The following is a 14,669-nucleotide window of genomic DNA, read 5'->3' as shown; positions in this document are numbered from 1 at the left end:
ACTTGGGACCCTTTTCACTTAACCAGTTTCCTTGTTTTCCTGACTTTCTGAGTATCTATGGTCTCAGATATTGACTCCAGATGTATGACATTGTCTCCTTTGAGTTCAATTCTCCTTTCATTTCCTGACCATTATTTCCACATCTTTAGCGATCATTTGTGTTTTTTTTTTCTGTCCCTTCGGGTGTTGGCAACACTGTGCAGGTGAGTGTCATTCACAGATTGCATTAGTGAATCACTGGCTCCCTCTTGGATATCAGACAGTGGGCTGGAATCGAGCTAACCCTGGGCTTTGCAGCAGCCATTGCACCTGCCACCTTTGTGCCTGCTCTTTCTCCTCTGCTCTATATGTTGCTGCCCCCAACCTCTAGCTCCCACTCCTGACCCAGGCTCTTAGTTCAAAGATGGTTTTTATCACGTGTGACTTTTTTTTAAAGATATATTTATTTAGGCATACAAGAACTAGGGTATAAGCCAGAGGAGGTGGGAGGTGAGAGGATTCACCAGAGAAAGTGGGGAGCAGAATAGGCAGATATACTGAAATACACTGCTGAGGGAAGCAGCGGGTGAGACAGGGGAGGTCTGGTACTCCATGTGAGTCAGCTCCCTGGCCAGGCAGGGATCAAACGTGTGCTGTAGTAGCTGACAGTAGTTTGATAGCGCTGTCTTTAAACCCTGCTCCACCAGGGAGACTCCCACATGTATGACTATTTTTATTCAGGTACTTAAAGCACTATAATAAAATTTCTTCCTAATACATACATATATGTCTATAAGTTAATAGCCCACAGAGCATTTGTTCATTCTTTAATGTACCTTAGTTCACACCTGATATTTATCTTTTAAAAATTGGTGGACACATTATTGATGGGTCTAAATCTCACTCGATTTATCTATAATTTAAAATGTAAATGTAAATTTATTTTGCCTAATAGAGGAAAAATGAGTTTGGCCTAACTTGGGAATTGCTTTCTAATTAATTGTTTCTAATTAATTACGTAATTTAGGAGTTCCGCCAGGCCAGTGGTTAGACAAACATGCCTGCTGGGTAATTATTTTAGAAAAAGAAAGGCCACCAGCAGGGAGGAGTTTCCTGCATTGGTCCATTCTGGTCTTTGTGAGCGTGATCCATGCAGAAAGTTGTGGCCTCACCCACAGCTGGACACCTGTTCCCTGCCCATTCTACCCCTTCTGGCTTCATCCACATTTTAAAGCATCACCAACAACAAAAACCTTAAGCTCAGCACCTTGAATCTAAAAATTGCCTGCGAGTTTATCTGGTATAGAGGTTCTTAGTCTTCACATGTTTGAGACACATTGTTGAAAGGATTACAAGATTTTGAATAACATTAAATAAGTCAGCCAAAATTATACAGCAGTCACCACCACAGTAGCACCGAGCCTCATACTGTCCCAAAGTGTCAGCTTCCATATAGCACTCTGGCTGGAGAGAACTGTTTCTGCCACTTGAGTGGAATCAGTTCTATACGAGTGAAACAAAGCTTGTTCCAACTCCAATCATTTTGTGGTCATTTTGAAGACCTGGTTTCGGATAGCATTTCTTTCCCCTTCTTGAAAGTAGTTGTTCCTCTTGCCTCATGAACCCTTCAGCAAACTGCTTGCCTGGTGTCTTTATCAAGCACAATAAGCAGATGGAGCAACAGTCAGCTTAGACCTTAGTTAAAATGTGTGAGTGATGTTTGTGATTACTGTGTGTTACTGTGGCACCTGGCTGGGAAGCAGGTCAGGTGCAAGGAAAGATCAAGAATGAGAAAGTTGTTGGTAGCAGAGCTGATTCAAGCCACGGTCTTGACACCCCACTCCATCTACTGTTCCAAAAATAACAGTGACAGGACCATGATGAAGGTGAGGCCCACGAGACAGTCAACTTTGAGTGCAAAACTTAATGGAACACCAGAAAACTCAACAATCATAATAAGTACTATTTTAATGGGATATTATAACATCTAAATTAATACGAAAAACTGATGATGAACAGAATATCAAAATTTATTTAAAGACAATGCAGTAGCTTGATTTACAAAATAAGTAATTTTAAGATCTTTAAGATTATCACCTGGTCAGAGAAACTGCAAAACATGGCAATCTTTTTCTATGGAAAATGAGATAAGTTGATGGTAGGTTTTAAAAATATTTTTGATGCCTTTGTTTCTTTTTTCTTTTTTTTTTTTTAAGAAAGATTTCTTTTTCTTTTTTTTAAAGATTTATTTATACAAGCACTGGGTACAGTCAGAAGCGCGGGAGGGTGAGAGAATTCACCAGAGCCAGAGCGGGGAGCAGAGCAGGCAGAAGGACCAAGGTACACTGCTGAGGGGAGCAGCGGGCGGCAGGGGAGGTCTGCGAGCCATGTGGGACCCTCCTCCGGTGGCCGGGAGCAGCCGGGGATCGAACCGGCGCTGCAGAGGCTGCGGGGAGCTTCGCAACCCAGCGCTCAACCGCTGCGCCTCTGTTTCTTTAAAATCAAGGATGGAAAAGTATGGGAGGAAATTGTTTTTAGTATGAATAAAATATTTAAATTTAGAACATTAATATTAATATACTTACTTTTCATGTTTCCCACATTTTTTCAACTCCCTTAATGATTAGGCAAAAATAGCCATTATAAAATATACAAAAACATGTGTGTCAGGATAGGCTTTCTTTTACCTCAGGCTGCTTTGTGGCTCAGCACAGCACAAGTGGGATTAATGTATCTGTTATTCAGGAAATTTTTCAGTGAATTTTTATGAAAATGTCTGTCATTGACCACATAGGAATTTTCCATAAGCAAGTCTTTCAGCAAACAGCCTTCTCCTGCAAAAGGGGAGAACCCCAAAGGCCCAGCATACCTCCAACACTTTCATCTATTTTTTGCATGAGTGGACAGGAAGGGGTCAGGAGGCCACGGAGCTGCTGGAGTTCTAGTTCATTGACTGCCCTAGTTTGTCACTAGTTTCACTTTTTCATTTCTTAGTGAATTTCAATAAAAGTAAATCAGCATTTGTGTTCTCAGAGGGAAAAATTATTTCTGGTTTGCCATTTGTGTAAAAAGTCTCCCTTTCTCCTTGCTTATGTTATTTATTGTATCAGTACATTTTAGAACAACAAGCTTTATCAAAATATAGGAATGATTACAAACAAATGGGAAAACCCAAATTCCCTTACAACCAGTGTTCTGAGAATTGGATTGTATACTGTGGATTCCAGTACCAAACTGTTTAGCCACCGACTTACTTCTGTTTATATAAATCCACCTAATACCACTAAATAACTTTGCATTTTCTAAGCTGTGTTCATAGTTCTTGTATCTGCCTTTGAAAGACCCTACTTTTCTACTTTAGAAATCTCTTGATTTTGTTTCGCCTCTGTGACCAAGAATTGCTAATGGCTTCCTTTAGGCTTTCAGGACAGCCGCCTGCGTGGCCCGCTAGACAGGCAGGACAGCAGTGAGCAGTGGCGTTGCATTGTTACTCGGAGGCAGATTCAGTCTTAGGGTCAGGTGACTCTGTTTCATTCCATTCTGAAGTTTTGGGGTTCACTTACCCATAACTTTAACAGGGACACTGGTAAATCAGGGAGCATGCCGAGAAGAGTAGTCAGCTTAACCAAAGGCCAGGTGAACCTAAGGTTAAACTTGGGGGAGGATGGTGCTCTGTCTTGAAATAATTCAAGATTAAAGGAGTTAGACATAGTCTAAATAGCCCCCAGGATAACGCAGGCACCCATGATAGGGGTGAGGTCTATGGAGGCAAATTTTTGCTCAATATATGAATTACCGCCAGCCCTCCCCAATATTTAGAGTTCTGCCCCTTCCACTATATTTAGAATTCTCCCAAGGCAGGATGGTCTATTTTGTAAAGTAGTAAAGGCCTAATCCATTTAAGGACCATCTCTCAAGGCTTCTTTGGACTGGAATAATCTATGACTAGTGTTTTTTCTTTCACAAAGTTAGTCAGTGTATGGGTCTCCCTGGTCGCGCAAGGGGTTGAGCACAGCGCTGTGAAGCTGTCTGCAGCCTCAGCAACGTGAGTTCGATCCCCAGCCAGGGAGATACCCACATGGCGCGCAGACCTCTCCTGAGTTGGCCACAGCTCCCCTCAGCAGTGTACTTTGGTCTATCTGTCTGTTCTGTTCCCTGCTCTGTCTCTGGTGGTTCCTCTCACCTCCCACACCTCTGACTTGTACCCCAGTTCTTGTAGTCATAAATAATAAATCTTAAAAAGAAAAATTAGTCAGGCCTCCCCTGGTGGTGCTGCTGTTGAGTGCTGGGCTGCGAAGCTGTCCGCAGCCTCTGCAGCGCCAGTTCGATCCACAGCCGCTGGCGAGGGTCCCACATGGTGCCAGACCTCTCCTGCCGCACCCACTGCTCCCCTCAGCAGTGTTTTTCGTAGGTCTGTCTGTTCTGTTCCCTGCTCTGGCTCTGGTGAATTCTCTCACCCTCCCGTGCTTCTGACTGTACCCCAGTTCTTGTATAAATAAATAAATAAATCTTTAAAAAAAAATTAGTCAGGGTATGACCCACTACCATTGACTACAAGGATGGAATATTTTTAATAACATCAAGTCCTATTACTACTGTTGAAAAACTATGACTCATGCAGCTATTCAAGAGATGCTTTGGAGTCGAATCCTGTCCTGGCACATGAGCTTGCCAACTGACATGTCCATACATCTCCTTTCCAGCATAGTGCATGGTCTATTTTGGTGACTACGTCAGATAGCCATTTTCTTTAAGCCAGCGAGCATTTAAAGGAGAATTGGCAAGACCCCAGCACACCAGGGACCCCATGGTATGGGTGAGTTATCTCTGCAGAAATGTTCCTCCTCCAGACACGCTCTGTCCCAAAGGCTGTTCTTATGCTTATTGGATTGTTCCATCAGGAGACCATGGATTTATGACCACTAACAACTTCTTGGTTGCCGACAGTGCTGACACACTTTTGCTCTAGAATGTATCTTTGTTGTCAGCCACAGAAGTTCAGAATTCAGTAAGGTAGAACGTCAGTACGTTTCAAGTGAGACTGTAAGCTGGTAAGAAAAGAAGCAGGGATTAACGACAGAGATGGAATTTTGCTCCACCCCAAACCAGAGAAGAGAGGGTATGATGGCACCAAGGGTTGTACCAAGGATGCCTAAGAGCACACCTTCAGCCCCCTACGCACCCCAAGGAGGGAGCTCACCTCAGAACCAGAGGTGCTGCTGCTGACATGCTGAGTGGCAGCTAGGACTCGAGGCTGACAGGCCCACTCCCTAACTTTCGGGGAAGAAAATAGTTGACCTTTCAAGCCTTAGCAATTTTTGATAATTCTCAGTTCGACGGCAAGACTGACATATGTTTAAAAACATGATACATCCTATGTGCTTATAAACTATAAACTAGAAGTATGAAATAGCAGGTAGAGGATATTAATCATTTTTTAAAAGTCCACCTGGTTCTTCTTTTAAAGCCAAAACTGCTTGGTCAACCAACTCACTTGAATCTGTGCCTATTTCTATAGGCTTTTTTTTTTTTTTAACTTATTTATTTATACAAGCAGTGGGTACAGTTAGAAGCGCGGGAGGGTGAGAGAATTCACCAGAGCCAGAGCAGGGAGCAGAGCAGGCAGAAGGACCGAAGTACACTGCTGAGGGGAGCAGCGGGAGGCAGGAGAGGTCTGCGCGCCATGCGGGACCCTCCTCCGGTGGCCGGGGAGCAGCCGGGGATCGAACCGGCGCTGCAGAGGCTGCGGGCAGCTTCGCAACCCAGCGCTCAACCGCTGCACCACCGGGGAGGCCCTCTATAGGCTTTTTTAGTCTAAAGTCAAGTCAGGAACTACATACTGTGGTGTTCACAATAATAGGTTAAGAATCTGGTTTATTCACATGGGTGAGTGCCAGGGAACTCAAATTGCTCAAGGAAAGAGGTGAGGGAGGGAGGAAGAAAGGAGGAAAACAGGAAGGGGGGAAGGAGGGAAGGAAAAAAGGAGGAAAGAGGAGCAAAAGGGAGAGAAAGAATGTAAACCTCGCTTTTTTGCTTGTCCCCTTCCAAATTCGTTCAGTCTCAGGCATTTTACCACGCAGTAAACTCAAAGAATTTTCTAATCATATATCTTGGGAAAATAGATGTGAACTGTGACCTAGAGATTAAAATCTTCTAATTGCCTGGGGCTTGTATATTTGGTTGGCTACATTATTGGCATTTTGACTAGTCCTGATAAGAAAGATGCTAGGCGGGAGCAAAGTGGCAAAATGGTTAAGCAGAAAGTGAAACACGGCCCCTTCCAGGTTTGTTTCTGTCTTGGTTTGACTGGTAACTTACATGCCACATTTCAGTTTCCTGGTCTATCAGATGGATAAAAATTCTGGGGATTTGTGAGGATTAAATTACGTAATCTATAGCAGGTCCTGAGCACATGGTCGGCACATGGTAAATGCTCAAAAAACATTGATAGGAAAGCAAAGAACAAAGGATTTTCCCAAAAATCCAAGCTCCCCAAATAAAGTCAAACATGTCTGCACAGAATTATAGGGACTTCAGTGTAGCAGAGCCTGGTGGTTTGCTTTTACAGGGTTCTTAGTGGAGATGGGATTGTTGGGTGAGGTGGAAAAGCGGGCTCTGTCCCAGAAAGACCCTGACATCTGACACTTTCCAGAACACAGTTTGAAAACCAAAATCCTGGTCCAACGCTATCATTTCACCAATAAGGGAATAGCCGAGAAATGTAACATTGTTTTTCTCTGTGATGCAATTCGAGGTACACCCTGTACTCCTGTCATTTTCTAGTCCAAAAATAAGGGGAAAAAATGTCGGGTCCCCATGGGTGGGATTATTCAATGAGACTCTTAGAAACTTTAAAAAGATCTAGAGCTTTAGTTCACAATCTGTGAAGCTTTTCTTCGTAGAGTTGATGATAATCTTTCGGGTGGCCCATTTGCATGGCATGTTTATTTTTCAACTGTTTTTTATGCAACTTAAAGCATTTCCTGTGTTGTTCCAGTACCTTCTATCAACCTTGAGGACAAATAGCAGCTGTGTAGGTTTCCATGAAATTTGACTAAAAACAACTCACTAGCTTCTGCACACTCTACCTTAGTCTTCTGTGGTCTCTTTTGATGCTAAATAAAATGCTATGATTTCCAAATGTTTTCACTTTAGGGGCATTTTACTTCAACCTCTTGAACAGTGTTCTTATTAGTGCAGCACAGAAATGTAAACACGAAGCTGACCCAGTGAAAAGTTTGAAGTCAATGTATTTTCTTTTTGAGATAAGGCTATGTTTGTACAAACAACCTCGGACTTTATTTGGAAAAGAAAAAAGATGTAACGCAGTTTATGACTGCCGTGCTATTTCCAAATGTGGCTAGTTTCCTGTTCGGTTGTTCATGTGTCTTTATCTTCTTGTGGAAAGTTTAAAGTTTTTCATTTGCTTTCAGAAAAGAAGAAGGTTTAGTTAGGGGATTCTTAATTGTTATAACACTCAGACACCTGGTGCATACCCTCTGTCTGCCCTATTACCTGGGCTTCCGATTACTTGTGCTGCCATCCCCTTACCCTACACCCCTTACCCTAGACCAAAGGCCTGTCTTTAAAGCTCTTTCAAAGAGCTCTATACCCAACTCACTACCTAGCTCAGGCTTGGTGCATAACTGATTACCTAAGAGACTTCTTAGATTTAATCAGGCATGTTGAGAAAAGCATTACTTTTGGGCTTCTGTGCCAAAGGAAAATACATAGTGCATCATTATTCTGCTGGTTTGAAATAGATATAAGTAAAAAATTTCTATTTAAAACAAAGTGAAAAGGTCCCTTATAGGAATTATAGCTCTCAGTTTCCAGGTCAGTTGAACTAGACTGGAGACAAAATGAATGCAATGACAAGTGCATGTAAGTATAGTAGCTAAAATTTATTGAGCACTTACTATTTGCCAGGCACCAACCTAAGAGCTTTATGTATCATATCTCATTTAATCCTCCAAACATTCCTATTTGGTTGGCTATTACATCCATTTTACAGATAAGGAAACAGAGACTTAAATTATTGGTCCATAGTGGTGGCAGGATTTGAACCCAGGCAGCATGGTTCTGGAACCCACTTACCTACTAAATGACTAACTGAATGAATGCAGTGCATTAAGAACAATGCTTTCACCCTAGTTAAAATACAACAGCCCCAACAGCTCTTACAGTTTAGTTGAAGGCTCTGATGGCCAACATTTTCTGAATCTGAGAGAAAGGTGAGGGAAGAAAGATAAGAGAAATCCATGAAAACCTCAACTGTGTTTCTTGTCCTGATCTGACAAAGAATATTATAAATCACCGGCCTATTTAATTTCATTAACATTTATTTATTAACAAGTTACATTTCTTAGGGCATGTCTTTTGAATTTATTTGTTTATTTATGTGTGCATACAAGAACTGGGGTGTAGGCCAGTGGCAGCGGTTGGGGGGGGTGAGAGGATTCACCAGATACAGAGTGGGGAGCAGATCAGGCAGACTGACTGAAATCCACTGCTGAGGGGAGCCGCGGGCAAGTCAAGAGAGGTCTGCTGTGCAATTGGGGATCATGCTGCAGTGGCTGCGGATAGCTTGATCGCGCTGAGACTTAACCCTTTGCGCCACCAGGAAAACCCAGTGTATGTCTTTTGATTTATTCTTACCCAAGGGATTTTTGACACACCAACATAAAAATGTTAAAAGTAAACATTCTTCCCGCTGGGTTAAAGAAGGCACATGGCAAAGTGCCCGGAGTGGCCACTCCACCCTGGCTTCCCGGTCATAGTTCAGTGCCTTGTCCACTGCCTCATGTTCAAAGCAAGTGGAACCTTTGAAAACAAAGATGAGCCATCTTCTTCTTTTAGGTTTGTGAATGGCTTCTAGAAGATCTTGATTTGCTCCAAGGACATATTATTTTACTGGATTTCCTGTCATACTGTCCCCCTGGTCGACCATGAGCCAGCTGGACCCTGCAGATGACTCGAAGTCCAGTCCCGACCCGCTGTGTGCCGTGTGTGGCCAAGCCCACTCCTCTGAGGAAAACCACTTCTACACCTACACGGACGACGTGGACGATGATCTCATATGCCACATCTGCCTGCAAGCTCTGCTGGACCCTCTGGACACGCCCTGTGGGCACACCTACTGCACAGTCTGCCTCACGAACTTCCTGGTGGAGAAAGACTTTTGCCCGGTGGACCGCCAGCCGGTGGTCCTGCAGCACTGCAAGAAGTCCAGCATTCTGGTCAACAAGCTCCTCAACAAGCTGCTGGTGACCTGCCCTTTCACGGAGCACTGCAGTGAGGTGCTGCAGCGCTGTGATCTCCAGCAGCACTTTCAAACCAGGTAGGACCGCCCCCTCCGCCAGCCCTGGGAGGCCACGCCCCCGCGAGGGAGGGCACTCACCTGTCTTGGGGGGCGGGGCATCTCCAGTGCTCTCGTATTCCACCAGGTGGCCTGTCTTGGTCTCCTCTGCAACAATGAAAAGAATCATTCCGAGGAAGAAATGTTTTAGGTGTTTAGGGCTTTGGCTCAGTATGAGGGAACAGCTTGTGGTAGAGTTGAGTGGGCAGAAGTGGGGGTTAGAGGGATTTTTTAATAGTAAAATATACATAATAGTTACCATTTTTACCAGTTTCATTTTATTTATTTTTAGTATTTTTTTTTTTTTAATAGAGGCATGCTTTATTTATTTATTTTATTTGTTTGTTTGTTTTGTTTATACATGCACTGAGTACAGTCAGAAGCGCGGGAGGGTGAGAGAATTCACCAGAGCCAGAGCAGGGAGCAGAGCAGGCAGAAGGACCGAGGTACACTGCTGAGGGGAGCAGCGGGCGGCAGGAGAGGTCTGCGCGCCATGTGGGACCCTCCTCCGGTGGCCAGGAAGCAGCCGGGGATCGAACCGGCGCCACAGAGGCCGCGGGCAGCTTCGCAACCCAGCGCTCAACCGCTGCGCCACCGGGGAGGCCCTATTTTTAGTATTTTTGAAGTAACATTGTATTATAACATTAAATAGGTTTTAGGTGTGCATGATTATAAATCAATGTCTGTAGAGGGAAGTTCTTCAGTAAAAGTCCAATTCTATCATTCACTGTACAGTTGACCCCTGTTACCCAGTTTGCTCCCCCCCACTCCTCTTTCCCTTGCGGTGCCCACTTATTGGCCTTGTATTCGAAACGTTGGTTTTTGTTTTATTAATTCATTCGTTTGTTTTGTATCTTTATGTGTCACCTGTGAGTGAAATCATGTGGTGTTTGTCTTTCTCCATCTTACTGACTTCACCAAGCATAACACCCTGTAGGTCCATCCAGGTGTTGCAAACAGCAGGATTTTCTTTAAATAGCTGAGCAGTATTCCATTGTGTTACATCATTTGTAATTGTTACCAGCTCATGGGCATTGTGGGGTCTTTTTTTAACATTTTAAAATATACTGTCAAGTGGCATTAAATACATTCCCATTACTGCGTGCCCCTGGCCACCACCTGCGGGAACTTTTCCCTCTTCCAGAACTGAAACACCGAACCCATTAGACCAAACTCCCCATGCCCTCCTCTTAGCATGTGGCAACCCCATTCTACTTTCTGTCTCTAAGAGCACGTCTGCCCTAGGAACCTCATATAAGATGCACCACATGGCACTTGTTCTTTTGTGACTGGTTGGTGATTTCTTTTACCTGTGGTTGGTTTGAAATGTGAGAGATGCTGGGAAAGTATGATGAGCAGCTTTTTCTGAGGCTCATGGTCTCCAAAAAGATTTCCTGGTGGTCCTCGCCTGTGTTTTTCACTAAGAAGGACATGTCTCCATGGCCTATGAGTAGAATTTCCTCTGTATGGGAAGTGTCCTCTACCTTTCAGGACAACTGAGGTATTTTCAATAAGTTTTAAAAGAAGAAATTTAGAAGACTTCTGTCATCCAAGCTACTTGTTCTGTGACCCTTGCAGCAAGGTTACACACTGACCACAGAGCCAAGAAATGATGGCCCGTGCTGGTGGCCTGTGTCCCCGGCCATCTCTTATTTTGCCCACTTACTTTATCATGTTCCTGGGCATGTATGGGAGGCCTCGGGGGCAGCTCTAGGTCTTGTTCCATATGATCTATCCTCTTAGGACATGCAAGGTGCTTAAAAAAGGATGAACAATAATACCACAATTATTTTGTAAAAGGAAATTTGGAGGCTGGTATTTATCTTGGTTCCTGTCATGACAAGGGGAAGAGTCAGGTGCAGATGTTTTTTCTAAAGGTCACATACCTTAAGTCATGAATCTCAGTCTTTGTGTCTTGGGACATGTAGATTGTCTATCATGGAAGTTTGCATCCAAAGCAATGACCTGGGTATAATGCTTTGCACATGTTTTCCATCCTAAGTTTTCTCCAGTGAACTCATTTTTCTCCACACGATCTGAGCCAAATGCATTCAGCTCAGATTTGTGGGGTGCCTCTGACCCTCTGTTATTGTTAGTATTTAAAGGAGGATGTCCAAAAGGACTCTATTTGTGATCTTTGCTGTTTTGCCCAGGTAGGTGAGGCACTGTCTGACCGGAAGTAGGTCTGGGGTCAAAGGTGAGGTCGATACTGACAGTTCACACTGGGGCCACACTGGGAAGGAGAGATGAGGAGCAGAAGGAGGAGAAAAGGCCTGGTAGATAGAGCTCCCTAGTCTTGTCACATTCCCATGTTCTTGATATGTTATGATCTAGACATTTGTGATGAGAGCTGTATTAGTTTCCTATTGCTGCTATAACAAGTGATCACAGCTAAGTGGCTATAAACAACATAGTTCTGAGGGTTAAATGTCCAACATGCATCTCACTGGGCCACCCAAGGGTTTGGAGGGCTAGTTCCTTTGGGCTTTAGGGGAGAATCCCTTTCTTTGCCTTTCCCAGTTACTAGAGATTGCTTGGCTTATGGCCCCCTCCCTCCTCAAAGCCAGCAGTATAGAATCTTCTGGTCTCTTCCTTTCTCTCTGCCTCTGTCTCTGTGTGTCCCTCTCTTTGTCTCCCTTTCATCATCATCGCTTTCATCATCACATCATCTTCTGTGGCACTGACCTTCCCGCCTCCCTCCTATAAGGACATCCGTGAGCCATGAGCCCACCTGGATAATTTCAAGAGTCTGATTTCCTGATTTCAAGAACCTTAATAGTGTCTGCAAAGTCCTTTTTGCCATGGAAGGTAACATAGTCATAAGTTTTGAGGACTGAGAGGTGGGCATTTTGGTACCAGGGGTTGGGGTGGGGAGTGATTTTCTGTCCACTACAGGAGTGCTTAGGAGAGGGGTAAGAGTGGAGACAGAGAAAGAAAGAAATGGAAACATTCTCTGGAGAGAAAGTGAAAGCACAGCAGCACCTCCTCTCTTGCCCCACCCCTCAGCAGGCACTGATTTGGGGCCAAGAATATCGATAAAAATTGGAATAAGATGACACAGAGTCTGAGGGCAAGGTCAGAACAGAAGTGGGACAGAGAAAGGGCTATAAGGGACTGTTTGGGACCTTGTGGGGTCTTAGAAGAGAAATGACACACAAGCACACCTCAGCTGCCCAGCGGGAACTTCATTCACCCGCCCACACAGGCTGTGACCCACACGCCTCAAGGAAGCCCGGGGTGAAGGCTTGATGAACTCTCAGCTGATAATGACATGCACTTTTGAAAAACATCAGTGAGGAGAGCACCTAAAACTAATTGAAATCACTCCTCTGAGCTGTGGCCTCCTTCACAGCAGCTCTCAGTGGAGAGGAAATCTCCCACATCACAGAGGTGTTGAGCTCAACACCTGCTCCTATCCTCTCCACACATCAACTTCCTAAGTAGGTTGACACCTGCGTTTCCAAAAATACATTGTATATATTAGTCATCAAATGCTTAATATACACCCCTTCTCCTCCCAGCCTCTGGGGCATTTTATTCCAGGATTAAGAATTTGGAGCTAACCCAGGCCTGACTCTGGAAACTTCTTGGGCCCAGGGCCTGTGACTGGGCGGGGAGACCACCTCTTCCTATCTCAGAAGGGATGTTAAGATTAAGTAGTTATACCCTCTGGAGTTCCTTGAACTGGGGAAACCAAGAGGTTACCAGGAGACAAGAGTTTTCCTCATAGTTCTCTAAAGGGCTTCATATATAGGTTGGTGGCTGCTTGTATGGGAGGGTTGCCATGCATATGTAATAGAAGATACCTCAGTTTATAAACTTGGCATCTTAATTTCATTATTTAAAATGTAATGAGTTTAAAAAGTGTTCTTTGTCTTATGGCATTTTGAGGAACATCAACTAGGCAGGCTGAGAGTTAAGGAGAACGTAACTATAATTCTGGGGGATAGGAGCCACACAGACTCTAGAGAGCTAACAGTCCCGGACTTCATGGGAAACTCCATACTTAGGTTTCCCCATTTGTAAAATGGGAATTTATTTCAGTCAACTTCTTGAAAGCAAAGCTCTTGCAGAAATGAGTTATATTTAGGATATTTCCATTGTTCCTCTAGTAAAGAACATATGTTGGAGAAATATTTTTCCCCTCAGCCAAGTTCTCTGTTCAAGGCCTTTCCATAAGACCATATTATTACTAATAGCAATGAGTTGGGCATGCTGCCTGTTTCCTCCAGAATGTATGTCATTTGCAAACACTGTCATCTAACTGCTTCAGGCCCTGAATTGTAAGTAAAACATTTAGGACTGACTGTGGGTGTGCATGGCTGACAGACCAGCAGCTGCTTGGACAACTATATCTGGCTCAGACTAGAGAGCTCTTCCATGGGAAAGCCTGTGTATCTAAGCCAATTTGTAGAATGTTCTGGTGAATTATTTAACTTCTGTCCTCTTAGGTGCTCACAGATTCCCATCACATGGGTCTACTGCAAAGAAATCCCACAAGGGTGATGGGCTGGTTGAATCCTAACCAAAGCACATTGCAGAGATCCAATCCATGCTTCTCTCTTGACTTAGCCCATCAGAGAGAGGGTAGGTAAAGGCCAAGATTTTCCTTCCTTGATCCTGAGTGGGAGTTCCCTTAGGCTCAAGACTTCATCTTCACTGTGTAATATTATTATCTGCATGTGTAATATTTATCAAGGATCCACATTTGGTCTGGCCATGAATGAAAGAAAAATCTATGCACGCCATGATTTCTGCCTCTGATGAAATGACCTTTTAACCATAAAGGAGAGAAGTTGAAAACACAGGCGCATTGAATTATTTCGTAGACAAGTCACTTTGCCCTTTAGTTTCTCTCTTCTGGGAGATAATAAAAATGGGAGATAATAAAGTTGACCCTTCTTAAGTATTTTCTAGCAAGAACAAAGAGATCATTGTTCAGTGTTTCGAAAGCAGCCCTGAGTGAAAATGTGAGGTAACTGGCCTAAGGCATACCCAACTGAATGTTCTCGGTGTTTTCTTGGTTAACTTTGCTCCCGATGCCCTAGGAGTTTCTTCTCCAAAGACCTGCCCAGGAACTGCTCTTGACCTTTCCTTCTATCTGGTGGCTCTTTTCTGTGGTGTGTTCACTGAAATACAGGCTCCGCTTGGTGTCTAAAGTACAGGGAAGATTTTACTGTCAGAGCTAAGGTCTAAGGAAGTATTACCCTTGAAAATGTGGGTAGGTAACAAGGCTTATTGAACCTTGCTGCCTGGCCAAATACATCCACTATGGTTGTGTTCCACAAACATCCTCCTTGTGACTTTCTAACCATAAGCCTAACTTTTTCCT

At 43.9% G+C, this 14,669-nt stretch overlaps 1 protein-coding gene across 1 annotated transcript in view; it reads left to right on the top strand.

The window, feature by feature from the left end:
* Positions 1-14,669, top strand: part of LNX1 (ligand of numb-protein X 1) — a 106,851-nt gene that overhangs the window by 7,922 nt on the left and 84,260 nt on the right. Inside the window, exon 2 of the mRNA XM_054687874.1 lies at positions 8,839-9,319. Within this exon, the coding sequence (XP_054543849.1) occupies positions 8,928-9,319 (392 nt within the window). The 5' untranslated portion in view covers positions 8,839-8,927. The remainder of the gene's footprint in view (positions 1-8,838; positions 9,320-14,669) is intronic.

Source organism: Talpa occidentalis, unplaced genomic scaffold, assembly GCF_014898055.3.
Source record: "Talpa occidentalis isolate TD23 unplaced genomic scaffold, MPIMG_talOcc4v2.1 talOcc4.6, whole genome shotgun sequence".
NCBI classification, from domain to species: domain Eukaryota; kingdom Metazoa; phylum Chordata; class Mammalia; order Eulipotyphla; family Talpidae; genus Talpa; species Talpa occidentalis.
The sequence above is the reverse complement of the archived record's forward strand: the minus strand, read 5'-3'. Positions and strand labels throughout refer to the sequence as shown.